The sequence below is a fragment of the Euwallacea fornicatus genome, chromosome 11 (assembly GCF_040115645.1).
Source record: "Euwallacea fornicatus isolate EFF26 chromosome 11, ASM4011564v1, whole genome shotgun sequence".
In the NCBI taxonomy this organism is placed as follows: domain Eukaryota; kingdom Metazoa; phylum Arthropoda; class Insecta; order Coleoptera; family Curculionidae; genus Euwallacea; species Euwallacea fornicatus.
Window position 1 is genome coordinate 4,538,909 of NC_089551.1, and position 21,111 is coordinate 4,560,019.

Sequence of the window (21,111 nt, forward strand, 5' to 3'; positions counted from 1 at the left end):
GCGCAAATACAAATAATCGAATTAAATCAATGTCCCCAATATTAATGGAAAACTGTCGCTCAACAAAAAAGAAACAAAGAAATCCTGCTTCGTTTTCCCTTCAACCATTCTGTTGTGGCATTTCCAACCATGTACAGTACGGCTTTACATTGCGTAAAACCTTCCGCCCCCCCACCCCTGTTCATTCTCAAAAATTCATAATTTTTTTTTATTCAAAAGCAACACTAAATAGCACAAAAAATACTATCTTTTGACATTTGTTTACTTTTTTAAATTTTGCTTACGTCACCGCAAGTGCAAAATGGCCGATTTTTTGAAATTGAAGCATGGATGAAGTGACACCTCGAATTGCAGATTTTTCAAAATTAAATTCAATTGTGTATTGCGATTAAAAATCGATTAATTTTTGGGAAAAACCGGTATAAATTCAGTAAAAAATGCAATACAAACTCGGTTAAATAGAGCGTGAACAATAAAGTTTTTTTCCAACAGGAAATTGCTTTGTTTTCGATTTTGAGCTCACAATCTGTCTTAGGTTATTTTTATTTGTTTGTTCGTTTTTTTACCAAAGACTGCTTTGGAGAAGAAAAACGAAAATAAAGCAATCTCCTACCAATAAACGAATTTGTTCAATGTTTACGTACTATTCATTTAACTGAGTTTACATCGCATTTTCCACCAAATTTATAGATGTTTTTGTTAAAAACTAATCACTAGGTTTTTAATCGCAATACATTACTAAATGTATTTTTCAAAGACCTTTAATTCGAGGTGGCACTTGACCAATATTTCAATTTTCAAAAGTAAACAGGGGGAGGGGGGTGTAATTTAGCCGCACAGCCAAAAGCTAAATCTACTACACGTCGAATGGTGAAGACTGGAGAAAATATGCCTTATCCGATAGTTAATAGTATTCAATATACAGTGACCGACAGAAAGTACGCACCACATAGATTTTTTTTATTTGATTTTGCACAGAAAATTTTATTCTGGGTAAAAGATTGGTCATTTCTGCAAACTCAAAAAATCAGTTTACAAAATTTGTATATCTGATTTCATATAGGATGGATTCGAAAATTATGAAAAAAATGGCTCATGAGTAAATTACCTATTCTTTCAATTTTAGAGGAAACGAACAAATATTATGAAAAGTTGTTTAAAATTGAAAGACAAGTCCAACAATGAAATTTCAAGTTTCTATTCCATAAAACACTTTTTCAGAATTTTTTACTATTTACCTCGTATAGAAAATTAAACATATTTATTTAAAATGATAGTTTCGTTTCAGAGAGGATTAAAAATACAAATAACATTTTCATACGACTCTTCATAATACATATTTGCGCTAAAATGAAAAATGAAGATACTGTACTCAGGGGCCATTTTCGTAATTTTGGAATCTCCCCCATTTGAAACGATATATGTAGATTCTGTAAATTGCGTTTTGACTTTGTAGTAATGCACAAACTTTTACCAAGAATCATATTTTTTGATAGATTTAAATGCAAAAAAAATTCTATATGATGCGTGTTTTTTGCTCCTCACTGTACATATACAGTGTGGTCCGAATTAGTTTGTTTTAACAAAAAAATCCCATTTCCTGATTAGATAGAGCAAAATCGACTTAGACGTCATAAGCTTAATTTCCGAAAAACATTTCATGGTAAAAACCATTTGACGATTTTTTCACTGTCAACCCAGATATAGGGCGTTTTTCAATTATCGGCCATTTTGAAAAATTCCCATAACTTTTTAATTTGCAAAAATATTTAAATTTTGTGAACACACTCTTAAGATAGTTTTTTAAGTGAAATCCATTGTCTTCCTTAGATTTTTTTCTATAGTTGTTCCTCTTATCATAAATGTTGATTTTGGGCCAGATGTTGAAAGTTAAAGTTTTAATTCGTTTCTTTGCTGTTATTCTGAAAATATCTAGGTTAGACACTGGAAAATTAGCAAAACTGGGTTTTTCTAGGTGATGAATAAGACACGTTTTACAATGTCAATCAGAAGCAATCGCAATATGTTGTTCCAAACTCGGATATCTTTCAGAAAATGCTGTGTAAATTACCTCAATGGTGGACAATTTGAATAATTATTTTAAATCATTATTGAGTAAATCCCTTGTTTAATTTTTGTATATTCTAGAAAATTAAAATATACTTTATTTGTTTCACTTTTAATTTCTTGTATTATCAAATTTAAATATAGTGTTCGTTAAATAAATAGAATTCTCTCGAAAATGGATCGAGAAATCACAGTGACATAAAAATACAAATGAATGGATAAATTATTGGTCTTTTAGATTTTGAATCAAATTTCACATTAAACGTACGATGTTAAAGGTCATTAACGGTAAATTCTTTAAAACTGACCCTAAGTGACGGCCTCAATTAGCAACGTAGGGATTGCAAAATGTATCTTATTTGCCACCTGAAAAACATAACTTTAAAGATTTTCAACTATCTAACCTAAATATTTTCAGAACAGAAAAGAAATGAATTGAAATTTTAACTTTCAACACCCTGTATATGTACATCCCAACCTATCAATTCCCTAATAAGTCATATTTAAATAATCCAATCGTCACCGTTTGACGCGTAGTATCACCAGCTTTCGGTCGTTCCATTATTAATAAATCACCCTGTATAGAGAGCATTGTATAGAGGGCACACACAGGGTGATCGGTCGTTCCGTAATTTGGAGTTTAACACCATGCTGCTCATATTAATCGTCCCGACGCTCTCTATGGTTCTGCTCAAACTAATTAGCAACACCTCCTTTGGTTTTCGAGATATAGGGTCAGAATAGTACGCATTTTCTGCGATTTTGAAAGTCCTAGTAATCTGAAGGTACCCAAAAAGCATTTCTAAGTCTTTCTAAGAACACAAGGAGAGATAGATGATCCATATTGCTCCACTAAACCGACAAACGACATATGAAAATTTCGAATGTGATGGACTGCGATAGAGACCACATTGAATCTTGTCTGCTGATATGGCAAACGATGCATTTGCTATTTTGTGGTCACCATAAAAAAAGTTAAGGATGGTTCGTGAAGCCGAAACGTCATATTGAAATTTAAAGTTCACAGCGACTGCAATTTTTACCTATCTTGAACAACTCTAATCCTCTGGAAAGTACCAAAAACCAGCGCCCATAAAAAGAACATCCTGTATACTACGTTATCCATATCAACTTTTCCTTTTTTTAATTTCTCGACCACATGCATTTTTTCCGACTGAAGCGTGATGCGTCCTAACTAATTATGCTTGCGTATCCAGTAATACAGGATGATTCAAAATTTAGTGCAAATATTTTAATAGAGTATTTTTGGGGCCAAAATAAGATTGTTCCTTCCCGTAAACCTGTGTGTTGAAATGCACCCTTCTGGAGGTGGTCATCGGGAGATGAGCGAAAAAAATCGATTGATCAAATTGTGACCACAATTACCAATTAGATTTCATGAAAGTTTGCAAGCTCTCGTTTTTTTACGCGATCCATTAATTTTTTGCTTCAAAAATTATGTAAAACTAATTTGAGAAGGGTGGTGGGAGGGTCTACTCTCTGCACAGCCCAAATTTTAAATTTCCACCAAGAAACTCTAAATTTAACTCTCATTATTTAACATTCCATGAAAAAATCTAAAATTTTAATGTCTTGTGTATTTTGGATATAACTAAACGTTCGCAATAAAATTGTTGTTGAACGAACGGGTTGTGTTATCAAAATAACAAACTAAAAAACTGGGTATACTATTACGACTTTTTCTTATTTATTCTCTTTTTTGGCGTTTCTCCTTATTTGTTTTTTCCTTGTCTTTTATCTCTTCTTCTTTTGGTTTTACTGTTTGTAATTATTGTTGAAATTATGATTTAGTTGAACCTTTTCTCCGTGTTTTTCATCCCTCGAAACCGTTAACTCGTTCGCGTGGTTTGTTTTTTTCTTTTTTTTTAAAGATTAAAATGGAAAATGACCCATATTCGTTTGACCATCTCGCTGGCATACATTATATTTATGGACTGGCTGATAGTAGCTGATATAGCTTGAAGCTCAAAGGTCGTATGCACTGAGATTTCCTAACTGCCGCTTTTCCGATTGTCAAACTTTCACAAATTCACATCGGCACTTGCAGGAATGTAGTAGATTTAAAACCCCAAGGAAGAATGTTGGCAAACCTCGAGAAACCCTTAACTTTCTGACAGAGGAAATGACTTTGAACACTACCGATGAGAATCGTAATTTAAGCACCAAAAAAGAATATGAAATTTGAATGTTTCTCAATTAACTGGCGTGTTTTGCAGGAACACACTTTATATCCACATCACATAGCAATAATTCAGCCTAAACGTATAGGCAGAAATCGTCCAAATGAACTAATTAGCCCTTTTTTCCCCACAAACTTCAGATGGTGACCCGCACCTAAACTTTTTACCAAACGATTTGCCTGACTTGTTGGATAATGTCCTGTTAAACATTCGCCAACAAATGTGGTTTATGTGCGATGGTGCCCCCCTTCATTTGTGAATAAAAGTGCCCCATTATTTAAATTTGTTGCTTTCAAATCGGCGGATTGGTAGAGCAGGCAAAATAGCTTGGCCTCCATGTTCACCGGATTGCACCCCACTGGAGTTTTTTTATGCGGATATCTACAAAGCTCAGTTTACGTCGCAGGGATACCAGGCCTTCGATCCAAGTTCTCAGCCAACGCCTCACTGATGCCTTTCAATTTATAAGAAATACTCCTGGAATTTTAGATCATACACAACAATCTACAGGGCGTCCCATTTAAAGTTGTGATTGAAGATTACTCAAAAACGGTACCTTGTGTGAAAAAAAGTTTCAAATTAAAGTTGTCCGGTAAAAAGGGGGACATGTCGTGAAGATAGTGACTTTTAACTAAAACGTTATTAAGGTCGTTTCAAGGGCAATTTTCTTTAACAAATAGCAGCCCCGTATTTTTGCAATACATATTCTGTATAAAATTTATAACAATCCTTTCATCTAAACAATTTTTTTAATTTGGTAAATTAATATAAAATCTTAAATTGAAAAACTTATGAAAGCAAATGTTGAAAAAAATATCCTTCCTACACTAAACACGTCTTAACTCTTATTCAAAAAGAATTATTTACTCTGCACAACACCTCCTTTATCAATCGACAAGCATTTTCAATTCTCCTTTTCGTGTCCTCTGCAGTTGTTGATGCTTTTGCATAACATTTATCCTTTGAAAAATCCCAGAGAGAAAAATCTGGTGAAGTCAGATCAGGCAAACTAGGAGGCCAGTTAGTTGGACCGCCCCGTCCAATCCATAGACCTGGACACATTTTATCCAGAACCTCACAAGATATTCTACAAAAATGAGCTGGACAACCGTCACGCTGATATCACATCACTCATCCAAACGCAAGTGGAACGTTTTCCAACAATTCTAGAAGATTATTACGCAAGAAATTGTGGTACATTTCACCATTCAAGTTTCCTTCAATGAAGAAAGGTCCAGTTAAGTGTTCTCCAATGATACCTAATCATACCGTTCTCTAACCATGGTCTGTGATGTTCAATTTCTCTAAGCCAGTATAGGTTTAGAGCACTCTAAAAATTCAGATTATTGTGATTCACTGTACCATGGGATTGTGAAAACGGATTTATAAAAAAAACGTTAAAGAAGAAATTTGCATTTTGAATTAATTCCTGCCTTGCCCAATGACAAAAACTGACTCGGTTTTCAAAAACGGTTCTATGGAGTTCATTCAAAATTCATTGGACATTTGTCTTTGAAATTCCTGAGTCAGTAACAATTTGACGACAACTTACATGGAAATCAAACGCAACAGCAGCAAGAACTGTTATTTTATTGCCTTCATGTGTTGCACTTCGGAAGCGATTGCGTTTTTTTTTGTTTTCAACGTTTTCGTTTCTTTGAAATTTTTAATGACTCTGTTGCAAATCGTCCAACAGGGAACTCTTTCATCTGGAAATCTTTCAGCATAAAGTTCCACTGCCCGACTAACATTTCTTCCAACTTCTCCATAAAAAAACATTTTTAATTTTTCATCCAAAGTGTAGCGATCCATTTCAATTATTGAATTATTAAATGAAAAGAATAATTTTTGAATAATTTCACGGAAAACAATTAGATTGATTGCCGAAAAAAATATCGATTTCCCGTAGACCTTGTTATAAGGTACACTCTAACAAGAGGAAATTTAAGAAAATATTTTTACTCAGAAATATATATTTTTTGGTTAGATAGAATGATTATTTTAACAAAATATACATGTCAGAGCCTTCACAATTATTTACAATTAATGATAAGGAAAAGAGATCCCTGGAATGGTTAAATTATAGGTGATGATTTTTTATGGGAGTCAGTCAGTCCTTAAATTGCTGACTGATTTGTGTACTTTGTTTGGACAAAGAACAGACATGACGTGGGAAATTACGCCAGGTTGGGTGGAACGGGGCCAGAGGGGAAAGAGATTAAAAAAGAGAAATAGAACAGCCTTGAGGAAAACAGGGATTAAGGAAGACTGGCCCCGGATCACTAGTTCTTGGTCCCCTTTGCTCTTTTTTTGTGTTCAAGATTATATAAGTTGCTTTGTGCTAATTAGCATTTAAGGTACTATTGTTTTTTTGAATAACACCCAGTACATCATCCGAGTGCGTTTCATTTCTTGGACATGGATGCCGAACAGGACACGTTCTCTCACCATCCGACATAAGTTACACAACTTCGATGAAAAAAATGCAATAATTTCGACCATCCAAAAAATGTTACGAAAATCAAGAATGGCTGTAGCAAAACGTCGAATAAAAAATAGTTCAAATAAAAAAAAATTATTTTTTGTAGATCTACAAAGATTAAAAAAAAAAGTGGGTTCTATTAAAAAAAGTTGCTCTAGAAATGACCTTAAAATGACATTTCAGCTAAAGGGCACTACCTTAACGACATGACACCCCTTTTACCGGACAACTTTTATTTCAAACTTTTTCTCATAAAACGTACCGTTTTTGAGTGATCTTCAATCGCAGCTTTAAAAGGGACAACCTGCATGAAGAAGAGAATGTAGGCTGTATCACACCAGAAGGGGGGGTATTTTCAACACTAACTTGTCGTAAAAAATGAAAGTAATTTATTTTAAAAGGGCGAAAAACAAACTGAAAAGGAAAGTAAGCAAAAGCAACAGAAGTCGCAGCAGTTACAACCCATAAAATTTTTGATTTTATTAGGTCGTGTAGTATGAAATGAGTAGAATTGAATTGAAACTTTAGTCATTTTTTTTCATATGAAATGTTTTTATTGTCAACCGAAATATTCACCACCATTATCAATACACTTCTGTCATTTAACGGGAAGTTCATTGATTCCCCTACTGTAAAAGCCTGCAGGCCGGGAGTCGATAAGCTCGTGGAAGGCAGCTTTGACAGCCTCGTCGGAGTTGAATGTATTCCCTACCAAGAAGTTATCCAAATTTTGAAAGAAGTAGTAATCAGTGGGTGCTAAGTCGGGTGAATACGGTGGATGACGAAAACTTTCCAATTCCAACTCCTGTAGCTTTTGCCAAGGTGACTTGTGTGTTGTCGTGCAACAACAGCTGTGCACTTCGATTGACTAATCTTGGCTACTTAACCGTCAGTTGCTTCGTCATTTCGGTCAGTTGGCGGCAGTAGACATCAGCCGTAATCGATTCACCAGGTTTCATGAAGCTGCGATGGATGACACCTGCGTTGGACCACCAAACGGACACCATAAGCTTCTTTTGATGAAGGTTTTTTTTCGCACAATGTTTTGGTGGTTCATCTTGATCCAACCACTGCGATGAACGTCTGATATTGTCATGTAGGATCCATTTCTCATCACAAGTAACAATCCGATTCAAAAATGGATCGTTATTATACCGGCACAACACAGAAGCACAAACTTCGAGACGTCGTTCTTTCTGTATGTCGCTCAACTCATGCGGTACCCACTTGTCCAGCTTCTTCACCTCACCAATTTCAACCAAATGAGTCAATATTGTTTTTTTTTGGTTACACTGAATATTAACGAAAATTCGAACGAACTTTGACGTGGATTCGCTTCCACCACGGCTTTCAGATGATCGTTATCCACTTGAGTTTCAGGTCGTCCACGTGGTTCATTTGTTAGGTCAAAATTGCCAGAACGAAATTTCATGAACCAACCAGATACTGTTTGCTATGAAGTGACTTCAGTACCAAACGCATCATTAATATTGCGAGCCGTCTGAGCTGTTGTGGTTCCACGGTGGAACTCATATTTCATTAACACACGAATTTCACTATTTTGCATGGCTGCACAAAAATTTTTATAAAAATAAAAGTTTTCAATAATTTTTAACACTTTAAACTCTGATCGAAAGAGGAAGAATGTGGCATTTCCAGAATCTACTCATTTCATACTACACGACCTGATATCATTTTGGCAACACAACCCGTTCCTTTAACAATAAATTTCTTGCAAACGTTTAGTTATGTCAAAAGAACACAAGAAATTAAAATTTTAGATATTTTCATATATTAGATATAGTATATTAAATGATGATGGATAAATTCAGAATTTCTAGGTGGAAACATAAGATTTGGGTTGTGCAGGGTGTAGACCCCCCTCCACCCTTCTCAAATTGGTTTTACACAATTTTTGAAGAAAAAAATGACTAAAGCTCGTAAAAAAACGAGGGCTTGCAAACTTTCATGAAATTTGATCGGTAACTGTAGTCGGAATTGGGCCCAATCGATTTTTTTCGCCGAGTTTTCGATGACTGCGGTTCCGAAAGGGTTCGTATTAGGACACGGGTCTATAGGAAGAAAGAGCGTTATTTTGACCTGAAAAATGCCCTCTTAAAAAATTTGCACAGAATTTTGAATCACCCTGTAGTAGTTGAATTACACGTTCTCTATTTAGCAACAACGCTAAAGATATTATCAATTTTCTAATTTATAACATTGCGACGCGATGTCAAATATTCAAAAAGAGCTGACCTAAAAAATAAATGTCCAACTTCCCGAAGGGACGCACGCCCTCCTCCCTAAGGCAATACCCAACCGGCAATAAAATTTACTGTGTGTATTGTTTTTCCGCGCCTTTTATTGGTTGCTTGGTAACTGCTCTTTTAATGTTTTCAGCGCTCATATAATGAAACATTCATTTTATGACTTCACCATTCAATGCGCGTTTGCACCAGAGTCAACACTGACCGCCTTAAACCGCGAATTATAATTATTATTGTAAACAGATTTGTAATGTTTATTTCTGATGGTTCGCTCATGTGGTCTGGCTATGAATTAAATCATTTACTACACCTACGTTCCAATCGGATTTCGGCATTACGGAAACATGGAGTCGAACCGAGGGAATATACTTTTATACTTTGCAGATAAAAGTGTCTCTAAAGTCAAAATTATTTGGAAGGGTAAGTTCTCCTTCGTATCCTCATTTTAACCCTTTACGCCGTGGGACTAATGAAATTTTCAGCTTTGCACATAGCAATCTATGTCGCTATAGCTCTGAACTCCTTCATCACCTCAATGGCTGCGGGCAACATGTTCCAGACCTTCAAGTACAACTGCATTCTCTTCTGCAGCGATATATCCTTGCAAACGGAGCTTCTTCCTCATTATGTAGACTTAACTTCTAAGGACGTTGCGCCTCTACACCCTCAGAACCACACTCTGGTGAACGACCCTTCGAATAACACACTGCTGAATTACTCCTCTGAAATAAGTGGAACTAATGAAACAAACACTGAAACTCAACCCGTGATAGTGTTCAAAAACGAATCGCATATATTTCGAAACGAAGACAAGTTGGCTGTAGTAACTTATGCCAAAATTGACCTAAGGAAGACGATGTTTGCACCGAATTTTTGGTGTAACTTTGTTTTAGGGGTGGCACTGGTCACCTTCATATTCGCCACGTTCTTTGTGGTACTTCTTGCCATGTGTTCCAAAGGCGGAAAAGGCAAACGTAATACGTAAGTTCCATTATCCGTAAATTTTGAACTCGGGAACGCACTTACGTCTTTAGGTTGAATAGACCTCAAAACATTATGTACCCCATCCTGATCTCATCAATTTTACTGGGGGTACTAAACCTGTTGGGGTCAATCGTAGTTAAGGGTGGCATGAGGCAGTTCTGTGCCGCGTTCCAAATTTTCACTGAGGATGGCAGGTAAGTTGCATCTATTGGACCCCTACGTCTACAGGAAATAAAAATTTTACTAATTTTCAGTTGTTCTCCGCTTCTCAACAAATTCACACTGCACGAACGCCAAGGCAATTTTTATTTGCCCTACCTGGTACTGTCGCACGCGTTTAATGTAACTGTGGTTCTATTTGTGGGTCAAGTTCTGGTGACCTTCTTGAGAGTGATTTATGCGGTGGATTATCAGCTTTATGCGTTGGAAATCAATGAGGATGACGAGGAAGATCGTAAATTTGAAGTTGAAGATGGACAGATTGTCCAAGAAAGAGCATTGTAATACATGTATAATATTAAAAGCTGTGGCTTGCGTGTACTTGTGAAATTTTTTGTCTTGTCGCATTTTATTGCAATTTTCCGTAGCATTGAATTATGCACCTCCCTATACATGGAGGAATGATGTATGAAATGTGTTATGCAGGATGAGAACTTTTAAACTTTTATTTTTCTCATATGTACCTGCAAGCTTTTTTCCTTTTTTTTATTAAAGACTTTCACGTTCTGCAGAAACACTAAAAAAATGTTTTGTTTTTTTTTTTAATTAATATTACGAGTAGTTTCATTCCTTTTTAACAATATCTTGCGCTAGAATTACTTCGAACTTGTTAAAACGACTCACAGTTAACAAATAAAAAACCCTAAAATTGTTTAACAAAAAATATTTATTTAGGTCCTCAATAATAAATTTAGAACGTTCAGAATGTCAAGCTCCTTACTAAAAAATGAAAAAAACAGGCATCCCTAAGACAACCTAAAGTTCCCTCCGATCCCTAGATTTTTTCTTATGAAAAATTATGAATAATTTTCGTTGCAGTTATTGTACCTGAACAAAGTATTATTGTTCCATAATTCCTCAATGATAAATACACTAACTTAGGTGCTAATCTTATCAGTCTTTTTATTGAATTTTAAACGAACACTAAGTGTGATAGATAATAAATACAGGGGAAACCATGGTAGGTAAAACAGCGGTTAAATGGGGTAAATTCTAGGCAATTATGTTACCATTAATTATCGAGTTTGTAGGAAATATGCTGCTGTTCAAATTTTTGTCATAGAAAAGCGTGGTAGTTTCTTATGAAACTTTATCCGTTGAAAAAATTCTCTCAGTCACGGTATTTATTTCTGTCTCACTTCGGTTAACTGGAAACGTCTAGAAATAAGAACAATAATAGTTATAGCAATATAGATACTGAAGGCTTTATTTAAAATAACTTTCCATTGAATAAGCTAAAACCTGGCCACTATTAAATGAAAATGTTCATAATATTATTAGTCGAATAATTTGCATAAAACAAGGACTAATCTAACATTAACACAGCAAAACAATTAAATATTTATATTACTCTGATCACGATGCTGAGTGCGAAGGTGCTTGTTTCTATCTCCCTTCTGTCTGAATTCTCTTCCACATACAAGACAAGGATACGGTCTCTCGTCGGTATGAATCCTCTTATGATTATTCAAAGCATCTGCTCTAAAGAATCTCTTTTTGCATACCTAAAAAATAGTTCGATAAATGTTTTGTAAAAATGTGAGTGCATTCTTAAAGTGATTCCTAGGTTGGGGATTTCCTTCTAACAGAAAATATAGTTAAAAAAATCAAGTATCTTTTTTGTCTTGGTGCATATTCATTGACTTTAATTCTTGAGTGATGCAAAAAATACAAATACTAACCTCGCAGCCGTATCTTCTATCATTAGTATGAATCAACCGATGTTGGTAAAAGACAGAACCAGTTAAAAACGACTTACTACACACGTTGCACTTAAAGGGGCGCTCTCTAGTATGCACTTTTCTTATATGATCCTTTAGATCAGGTCTAATGGTGTAACGAGCTTCACATCCTTGGTGAGGGCATGCAAAGGGCTTAATTCCTAATAGAAATTATGAAATATGTAATAGAGGATAGTTAGGTAATATTTGCTGACACATCAACCTAACAAAAAGCAATATGGATGTTTCTAACGAATTATATTTAGCAATTAAAGAGAATATGTACACTTCTAAAGGTGTTCATATTTCAAGAAAAGGAATAAAAATGTTTAAATCAAGAGAATTCATCAACTTAAAATCAAGAGAACTTCTCTGAATCAGGTGAATTAAGCCAAAATTGTTTAATGTAAAAACCAACCTAAGAAGTGGCGAATCCAAGTAGTCCCGATATTAGGAAGATAAACGTAGGTGAAATCATTTCTCGTCAAAATTCAAGTGAATTGTTTCCAAACTATATACTTAATTGTAATTTTTCCTGGGAAAAAAGAAACGTGTTCTTCACGTATAATCGTAAAAAATAGTATACTTTGTGCAAGTTGTGTACGAAACTAATCCTGACTCAAAACACCAGCACTCAAAATTACGCACCGATAATTCAAGGGCGTTTTCCTGTGCTTTTGCGGGAAATGTGACTTTTCCGCACCGTTAATTACTGTTAAGTGGAAAATGACCAGGTTCTAAAGTTCTATAATGAATTAGTTATTTACGGCACAATATCGGAAAATAACGTTTTGCAACAAAAGCGACTTAGATTTCAGAGAGAGATAAACACATTTTTGGTCGTGGGACGTCACAATTTTTAACGTCCGATTTTAGCTCATGCTCTGTTGGTTTTTTATTAAATTTTACACATCGTCGTTGTCTTTCAAAACAGAAACATTTTCCCAAGTTTTAGAGTGCGATTGGAAGAGAAGCAATCGAAGAACCAAAATCACAGGGAACGGAAAATGACTTTGCCGATCTCGTACTGAAAATATAAGAAAAATAATATACTTTCTAGCTAGTTAAAAAAAAAACATTTTTGAATTATATCGCACGCTTTCCTATACGTTTTTCAAATTTCGCTGTCTGACCAATGACACGTACCTTGATGAAATCTCATATGTTGCCATAAATGCGAAGTTTGCGAATAACTTCTACCACACGTATCGCAAACGTAAGGTTTCAGGCTCTTGTGTTCCCTACAGTGTATCAACAGAGCCTTGGCGCTTCCCAACGTCTAAAACATGATGGTTTTCATTATTCTGATTATATGAATAGTTTGAAGTTTACAGACGTACTTCACCGCATTCTTCACAACAAAACGTAGCAACGTGTTCCGTGGATCGATGGTTTTCCAATGAAGAGATGCAATTGAATACTTTGATGCAACGTTCACACTGGTAATGGAAACCCTCGTCGGTTAGGGTACACGGTTTCTTATTTCTTGTTCTGATAGGTTTCTCCTTTCGCTTCTTGGGGAGAAGCGGGGTAATTTTTTTTTTGCTAAGGTCTTCAGGTAGAGGTATTTTTTTGCAGTCATCACTATTAAGGGTTAGTAGATAGGAATAAATTAATGAATTGGAACGTCAATAAAGTAGTCCTATGCTACAGTACAGGATTCTCGATCGGTAGAGTCTTGACGAACGCTTAAAGGCCGCTGATATGGTTTTTTCACATTAGTTCGAACTGATGGTCCTGACATTATTTACCAATATATTAAGTAATATCGGGATTATAGTTATAAAGCAACGGCATTAAAAAGTTTATTTGTTTCTGCGACTTTTAAAGAGGAAAAGTCAAATGTCGACTTCGGCGATATGTACAGTATTGGCCCTAATTAATGTACTTTTAAAATTTATTTACATTTTTGTTTAAATCGAAGGATCAAATGCGTCCCCCTATACATACATCCTTTGTTGAATTAGTTTTACTAATCAAAGAAAAGGAATGTATTATCTCTTCTTATATTAACCGATGTAAACAAATTATGTTTCTACGCTGGTCAAAATTATTGCAACCAAAATGGTTTTGCTTAAATAATTAACTATAATAATGAAAAATAAAACAAAATTTTAATATTTAATGTAATATCCTTTTGGCCTTACTACATTTGCCATTCTATTTGGTATAAAATGAATTAATTTCGCAATTATAGCTGGATCCATTCCTGACCAAGCTTTTGATAGTAATTCGAATAGTTTCGTGGTATTTTTAACTTTTCAGTCCGGAATTTTCTGGTTCAAGATTTCCCGTAATTTCTCAGTAGAATTGAAATCAGGACTTTGGGACAGCCACTTCATAACAGATATTTTTTGTTGTTCTAATCATCTCTTTGCCCAATTTGGAAACATGCATTGGATCGTTATGGTGTTAAAAGGTGAATTTAAGCGGCATGACCACATCTGTATAGAGTTCCAAAACGTTTTTCAAAATGTCTCTGTATATAAACTTGTCCATTCTTCCATCAATTTTATAGAAGACCCATACCAAATGACGAAAATCACCCCCTGATTATTACAGATCCATCCGCCATGTTTCGTAGTGGGATAAATGTATTCTGGATCCAATCTCTGGTCTTTAGATCGCCTTACGTGTACCATACCATCACTTCTAAATAAATTAAACTTAAACTCGTCAGTAAAGGCGACCCTTTTCCAATCATTTGACATCCAGTGAATGTGATTTAAGCAAAAGCTTTTTGGCCGCTCTATAACTATTTAAGCCATTTTCGCAGTCTTCGCCTTATTGTTCGACGTGAAAGGTCAGATGGTCCTGCTTGGTCCATTTCACCCAGGAATTTCGTTGAATAAAGAAAAGAACTTTTTTTTGTAATATTTAAAATCTTTCGGTCCAATTGCTTAGAGGACTTTCTTGAGCTATCAGTGTTTTTTAATAATATTATACTACCAGTACGAACAAATTGTTTAATGATTTTCGACACAGTCGATGTATGAAGTTGTAATTTCTGGCTATTTTGACTTGCCTTTGACCATTCTTATAAAAATTATTCACTCTGGTTCTAATGTCACTATTGTATGACGAAAACTTCACTAAACAATAGTTGAATTGAATACAAAAACTGAAAAGCAAAATTTTCTCAAAAAAAAACATGAAAAAATAAATAGTTGCAATAATTTTGACCTGCATAGAAACACGATTTGGTTATACCAGTCAATATAAGAAAAAATGATACGTTCCTTTTCTCCGATAAGTAAAAGTAGTTCAATAAAGAATGTATGTACAGGGTGGAGCATTTGTCTCTTTGATTTAAACAAAAATATAAATTAATTTTAAAAGTTGCAATAATTATAGCCAATACTGTATGCCCAATGTCGAAAAGCAAACGGAAAAAAACGGTGTCGAAATGAGGTTCATTTACAAATTGTTTGTTTCGACGTCACGACGGTGAGAAAACTATTACTTTAAGCTCGAAAAGAAAAAAATATTTAGTGGAAATGTTTAAAAAATCTTGTCCTCATCAATGTGATCTAGGACAAAATTACATTTCAAACGGGGTAGTTAGCATAAAATCGTCTTACCTACCTATTCTACGATATTTCTATACTTACCTACTCAACGTCACAATTCCACAATCCTGGGATTCAATCTTAATCATTTGACTCGCAGCTTCTCCCCCTTCACTGTTCACCATAGGCACTTCCAAGGTCATCAGAACATCCCGAATCAAACGATTTATAACATCTTTGTTCTCAAGGACCTGTCTAGACTGATCAGGAAACCGAGTCTCCATTCCTCGAATATTAACCCCAAGATGCAACTTAGGAGTGTAGTGTTTCTTCTTGATTTTATGATTGTAGAGGATCTCATGGGATTTGAAGGTCTTGTCGCAATATTCGCAGTAAAGGAGCTTTGGCAGGTAGAAAACATTGGAGAATTGTGAACATGTCTTTACCCAGTGGGAGTCGGCCAGAGAGTAGGAGTCGAAGACTTTTCCGCAAGTAGTGCATTCGTAGTTTTTTGATGTAGTGTGCTTCCGCTGATGAAGTAATAACAAGTTTTTTTCGGAAAAAGTGCGATTACAGAATTCACACTGAAGCAAAAGCTCTGTGCTGATGATCTCGATAGTATCGCTGATGTTCTGTTTTTGGGGAAAAGGATCGTCCACAAAATACTCGTCATCCTCATTAATAAAACGAGCATTGTCTTGGTTCTTGCTTCTGCTCAGTCTTTGAGCTTGAATAATTCTCTCGGTCAATACATCCGCCACAGATGACTCCTGGCAATAGGGAATGTGGTGACTGGAATTTTCAGCTGACGAAAATACTTCATGACACCTCTTGCACTTCCAAACTGTCACGTCACTGCGGTAAAATTTGGAAATATCTCCTGCTTTCTTACAATGGTTTTCTTTATGGATGCGTAAACGATTATCAGTCACGAATTTTTTACCGCAGAATTCGCACGCATTTTCATGATTTGGATTGTTGAGATGGGTCAAATGATGCTGGTCCAAATTATCTTTATTCCGGAAGACTTTTGAACATACCAAGCATACATGCGTGTCTTCAACAACAATGTGGTGAGACTCAACATTTTGAAGGTCAGTTCCGTCTTGATCGGACGCATAAACTAGCTTTGATGTGCTGGAATCACACTGGTGTCTTTGATACTGATACTTAGTCGGGAAATTTGTTTCGCAGTTCTGACATTTGATTAAAGTAGGAAAATTGAGACCCACTAAATTCCGATAACCAGATGTGTGAGTACTTGGGTTGAAGTTTGGTTTCTCCTCTAGAGAATGTAGCTTTTCAATAGCTATAGATTCCTGGTAGGTGGTTAAATGAGAGTAATTCAAACACAGTTTGTCTTCATTGTAGTTTTCGCAAATATACTGCAAGCGAAGCTCTTTCTCGACGGCTTTCTGGTTTTCAATGAAGTTTTGATCGAGGGAATTGATATTTCGCGCCTCTCCCGAAATGGACGCAATTTTATTATCGACAATCTTGTATATGACAATACCAGCGAGACTATTCATCGTTATTATTATCGCTTCACTATTTTTCTATATTTACTAATGGTTTGCCTGCGCCATTTGAAGAGATTATGCAAAAATTACTTTAGTTTGTCAACTGACGCCAAATATTTTAAACTATAACTAGTGCTGCAGAGGACACTAACATAGCTAGTGTTTTACCTGTGTCATGTTCACCGCAATCTATGCCCAAATTATTTGAATTTCATTATATTTGCCACTTGCAAACGCAAAGCTGATTTGCACCTTCACATAAAAGAAAAACTAAATTCTAATTCACTATTCACCGCCGCCATTACTCGTTTAAACGTAACGCTAACGTAAGGTTCGCTTTACGCCTAATAGATGGTTCCACTGCGACGGGCACGTAACCATAAGGGTTTTACGATTATGCGGTTTTACACCGAGAACTTTCATATAGTTCAATATACCCCGACAATAAAAAAATGATCGTAGTGCGTATTATGAATGGGAGATCTCTTCCAGAAAAGAACTGAGATTCACATCTTATGGAATTCGCTGATATCAATATAGAAAATGACGCCATTAGCGAAAAATTAATTATAAAATGAGTCGCTTATTATGATTCAAAATTTCACATATCCTATCAAAAAGGGTTAAAAATTCCTTGGTTGAACAAGGACCCCAAATTTCAGAAAATAGGTCAGTAGCATGTAACAAACATTAAAAAGGATCTTGACCCCTAAAAAAGGGCAAAACAAATTTTTTTAAGGAAAAGTCAAGGTAAAAAACTGTTCTCTTCTATTCTGTTATAGTAAAGTTTTGTAAATCAACATCTAAGACATCTTGTGTTTATCATTTGCACTAGCAGTAATCAATAACAACAAATAACAAATGCAAGAGTAATGTAGTTCATAAATCCAAGTTTTAAGCTAATATTGCCACGATTACTCTAAAGTTGCTGAGGTTGAAATTATACAAAAAGCCACATCCAACCTCTATCCATTTACCTACCGTGTTAAGTCCTAATAAAAATACATTATTCTGAATACCTATCTATTTTCAAAACTACAGAATACTCTTAACAGTTAAACAATTAAAATACCTCAGGTGAAGGTGGATTCTTGCTATACATGTTCTCCTTAGTTCGTTCACCAGCCTTATATTGCCGCATACGTTCAGCATTCATAGCCTGCACTCTACTTTTCTGTTTTATTTTCATACTACATTCTCGGAAATCATTGATCAATGTTTCGCATTTCTTCAACGTTATGCCTCTGTCTATTCCATAAGCTTCGAGGCAATCTAGAGCTTTCATTTCCATGTCCCTACAAGGTTGGTCGCCCCATTGACTGCTTATTACGGCTCCAGTAAAATCAGTAAATGGTGATTTCAGATATGGGGTTAAAATTGACATTCTGAAAAATGAATTGATAACTTTATCAAACTTTGTAAGTGATCAAATGCTTTGTTATGTCATACCTAATGGGAAACGGAACAAAACAACCACTATCCTCTAACCTACAAACAAAGGTAATTACAATGAAAATTAAATCTAAGTTGCCTGGAAATTATTATAAGCAATTATATTGCTCACTTTGTACCTGAATAAAAATTTAAATGTTCTTTGCCACTAATTTGCAAGTTGTAGCCTGCACTATAAATACAAATTTCTTAGCTTCGAAACATCTACTGTCAAAAAATCAAATTTGACTGAACGTTCTACTAGTAATGACAGACCATCGCAATCCAGAAAAAATTACCAAGCAAAATAAAGATTTGAACTCCGAATGAGTAATGCGCTTGCTCAGAACGTATGAGAGCAAAAATTTATTTTTTGTGAGGTTGTGAAATTTGCGGGATTTTAGAAGACTTCTACGTACTTTCGACCTGGATCAAGTCAGACTTTTTACTTTTGGCATAACGTTGGACATATTTGGATATATATTTTTAATCAATTTCCACATATTGCGCGTAACCTTTTCAGTACTTTTTACAGAATTTTCCTTCACCACAACGTCAAGAACTTTTACAAATATGTATTTTAATATGAAATATTAATGGTCCCGGCGCCACCATTAGAATCACGTACAAAAAAATTATGTTCATACAAATCTTCAAAATGTCAGACGGTGACAGACGATAAGACAAGTGAAGCTAAAACCGCAAACGACACAAATGCAACATACAACTTAAATTTAAAATCGGCCGCCGGTCCACTTTTTATTCATATAATTTATCTCTTTAGTTTTAGAATTTAGAACATTACCTAAATTTGAACAGGAAACTATTCATCAAGAAAAATACTATGGCCACCATCGTTATTTTCGGAGCAACAGGTACGACTGGCTTGTGTGCTACAGAGGCAGCTGTAAAGAAAGGTAGGCCATTCCGCAATCTAAGTTTGTCACGTCCGTATAATTTGCAATTAAAATTATTTAATTTTCAACAACGGATTTAATTTCTTAAGATAAACATCGAACATTAAAATTTTTCCTTAGGTCTAGTGGTGCGAGCCTTACTTCGAGACCCCTCAAAACTTTCTGAAAGCTTAAGTAAACAAGTTGAAACTATACAAGGCAACATATTAAATTATGATGATGTTTTTAAAACGGTGCAAGGCACAAGTGCTGTGATAGTTGCTTTAGGTACAAGGCATGATCTAAAACCCACCTCCGATTTGAGTGAAGGCTTAAAAAATATAGTAAAGGCCATGAAAAACGCCAATGTGGAAGTTGTGTCTATTTGTCTATCTGCATTTCTGTTTGATGGGATGAATGATCGAGTGCCATCTAAATTTAAAGATATTACAGAGGAACATAGGCGGATGTATGAAATTATAAAAGACTCAGGACTTAAGTATGTTGCAGTTTTTCCACCACATATAGCAGGTAAGAACTTCTCTCTCTAGTTAAATAGATCTAAACTTTCTATATATTATTTACGTGCTTATGATTAACAAATTTTTAGATCAGCCATCTTCAACATTTGAAGTGACGTTTAACAAATACATTGGAAGGATAGTTTCAAAATATGATCTTGGGCAGTTTTTAGTTGATGCCATAAGTCAGCCAAACTATTATGGGCAAGTTATGGGAATAGTATCCAAATAATACACCTAAAACGTGAATTAAAAAGTAAAAAAAATTATTTTGATATTTTTACTTATGTAGATTGGTGAATAAAATGTTATATTATTTAGATTTAAGGCCTTCTTTTGGTGTTTACCTAAAGACTTACTTTCTGCCAAAATGAAAGGCAAATAAATGGGAGAGAGTTTATTTATAGTCTTAACTACATTTATAGCTCCTTTTTCATATATGTTTTTGAAATACTCAAATGTTTATTGTTTATATTTGGCATTGGAGGTGCTGTAGGAACATTATTATTACCGTTACTTAAAATACTAATCACATTGGTATCTAAATTGTTTTTACTGACTAAATTAGTCTTTCCTGCTAAAGAAAAACTTCCATATATAGAGATTGGCTGACATTCAATATATCCCAATTTATTATAAAATCCCTCTTGTCCCTTTGTTGATAAAAAAATTACACCTAACTTCAAGTTTTCTTTACAGTATTCCTCAGCTTTCCTCATCAAGATTGTCCCAAATCCATTGCCTCTTTCCACTTGGTCAATAACCACAGTCTCAATAAAACAGCCATTTCTTATACTAGGTATTGGTGAAATCTTCAGATGGCCTATAAGCTTCTGTGCTTTTAAAAGAATCAAGGAAGTGGGCAATTTATCACAGGAAGCTCTTAAACTTCGTAGTCTAGCAGTTTCACTTCTTTTCCATTCACTATTTATAAGGTTGCAACAGTCTTGAAGACGTTCCCAATGTTCATGTAAAGGTAACACCTTTATTTCCATCTGAAAATGGGTGTTAAGTTTAAGACATCTCCGAGGAAGTACGTTTTCCGAACCTATTTCCTAAGGCAAAAAAATAATTTCCTAGTTTTTTACAGTTTCTGGTAAAGTGACTCTCCGCATCTTTCAGTTCACTAAAATCAGAATTTACCAGCAATAAATCATTAGTCTCAGCATTAGACGGTTAATAGCTATTTTCTACAATATATTTAATGTAAAAAAACACCAATAACATAACAAAATGCAATTAAAAATTGAAATTAGGTTAGGAAATCTCATGTTGCCAGACTTATTGTTTTTA

The 21,111-nt window shown here is 34.9% G+C and overlaps 5 protein-coding genes across 8 annotated transcripts; 2 read left to right on the forward strand and 3 right to left on the reverse strand.

The window, feature by feature from the left end:
- Positions 1-9,008: 9,008 nt before the first annotated feature.
- On the forward strand, positions 9,009-10,886 carry LOC136342247 (uncharacterized). Its single transcript, XM_066287850.1, has 4 exons — positions 9,009-9,437; positions 9,500-9,998; positions 10,052-10,195; positions 10,256-10,886. Exons 1-4 carry the CDS (start codon positions 9,362-9,364, stop codon positions 10,503-10,505), a joined length of 969 nt encoding a protein of 322 aa, XP_066143947.1. The 5' UTR covers positions 9,009-9,361; the 3' UTR covers positions 10,506-10,886.
- Positions 10,887-10,890: 4 nt separating this feature from the next.
- On the reverse strand, positions 10,891-17,129 carry topi (matotopetli). Its single transcript, XM_066287837.1, has 5 exons — positions 15,553-17,129; positions 13,282-13,525; positions 13,088-13,220; positions 11,903-12,102; positions 10,891-11,725 (listed from the first exon to the last, which is right to left on the reverse strand). Exons 1-5 carry the CDS (start codon positions 16,977-16,979, stop codon positions 11,555-11,557), a joined length of 2,175 nt encoding a protein of 724 aa, XP_066143934.1. The 5' UTR covers positions 16,980-17,129; the 3' UTR covers positions 10,891-11,554.
- Positions 17,130-17,976: 847 nt separating this feature from the next.
- ND-15 (NADH dehydrogenase (ubiquinone) 15 kDa subunit) lies at positions 17,977-18,942 on the reverse strand. Of its 4 annotated transcripts, none has more exons than XM_066287874.1 (3): positions 18,821-18,942; positions 18,420-18,458; positions 17,977-18,355 (listed from the first exon to the last, which is right to left on the reverse strand). In XM_066287874.1, exon 3 carries the CDS (start codon positions 18,352-18,354, stop codon positions 18,034-18,036), a length of 321 nt encoding a protein of 106 aa, XP_066143971.1. In that variant the 5' UTR covers position 18,355; positions 18,420-18,458; positions 18,821-18,942; the 3' UTR covers positions 17,977-18,033. The 4 variants fall into 4 exon arrangements, with proteins under 4 accessions (XP_066143971.1, XP_066143970.1, XP_066143968.1 ...); XM_066287873.1 differs by lacking the exon at positions 18,821-18,942 and adding an exon at positions 18,542-18,703 and having other exon boundaries at positions 17,977-18,374; XM_066287871.1 differs by lacking the exon at positions 18,821-18,942 and adding an exon at positions 18,542-18,699.
- Positions 18,943-19,022: 80 nt separating this feature from the next.
- On the forward strand, positions 19,023-20,145 carry LOC136342253 (flavin reductase (NADPH)). The gene is made up of 3 exons (XM_066287861.1): positions 19,023-19,318; positions 19,439-19,828; positions 19,908-20,145. The coding sequence occupies exons 1-3, from the start codon at positions 19,246-19,248 to the stop codon at positions 20,048-20,050; spliced, it is 606 nt and encodes a 201-aa protein (XP_066143958.1). The 5' UTR covers positions 19,023-19,245; the 3' UTR covers positions 20,051-20,145.
- Positions 20,146-20,200: 55 nt separating this feature from the next.
- Naa80 (N-alpha-acetyltransferase 80) lies at positions 20,201-21,092 on the reverse strand. The gene is made up of 2 exons (XM_066287862.1): positions 20,867-21,092; positions 20,201-20,813 (listed from the first exon to the last, which is right to left on the reverse strand). The coding sequence occupies exon 2, from the start codon at positions 20,811-20,813 to the stop codon at positions 20,238-20,240; it is 576 nt and encodes a 191-aa protein (XP_066143959.1). The 5' UTR covers positions 20,867-21,092; the 3' UTR covers positions 20,201-20,237.
- Between the last annotated feature and the right edge of the window lie 19 nt (positions 21,093-21,111).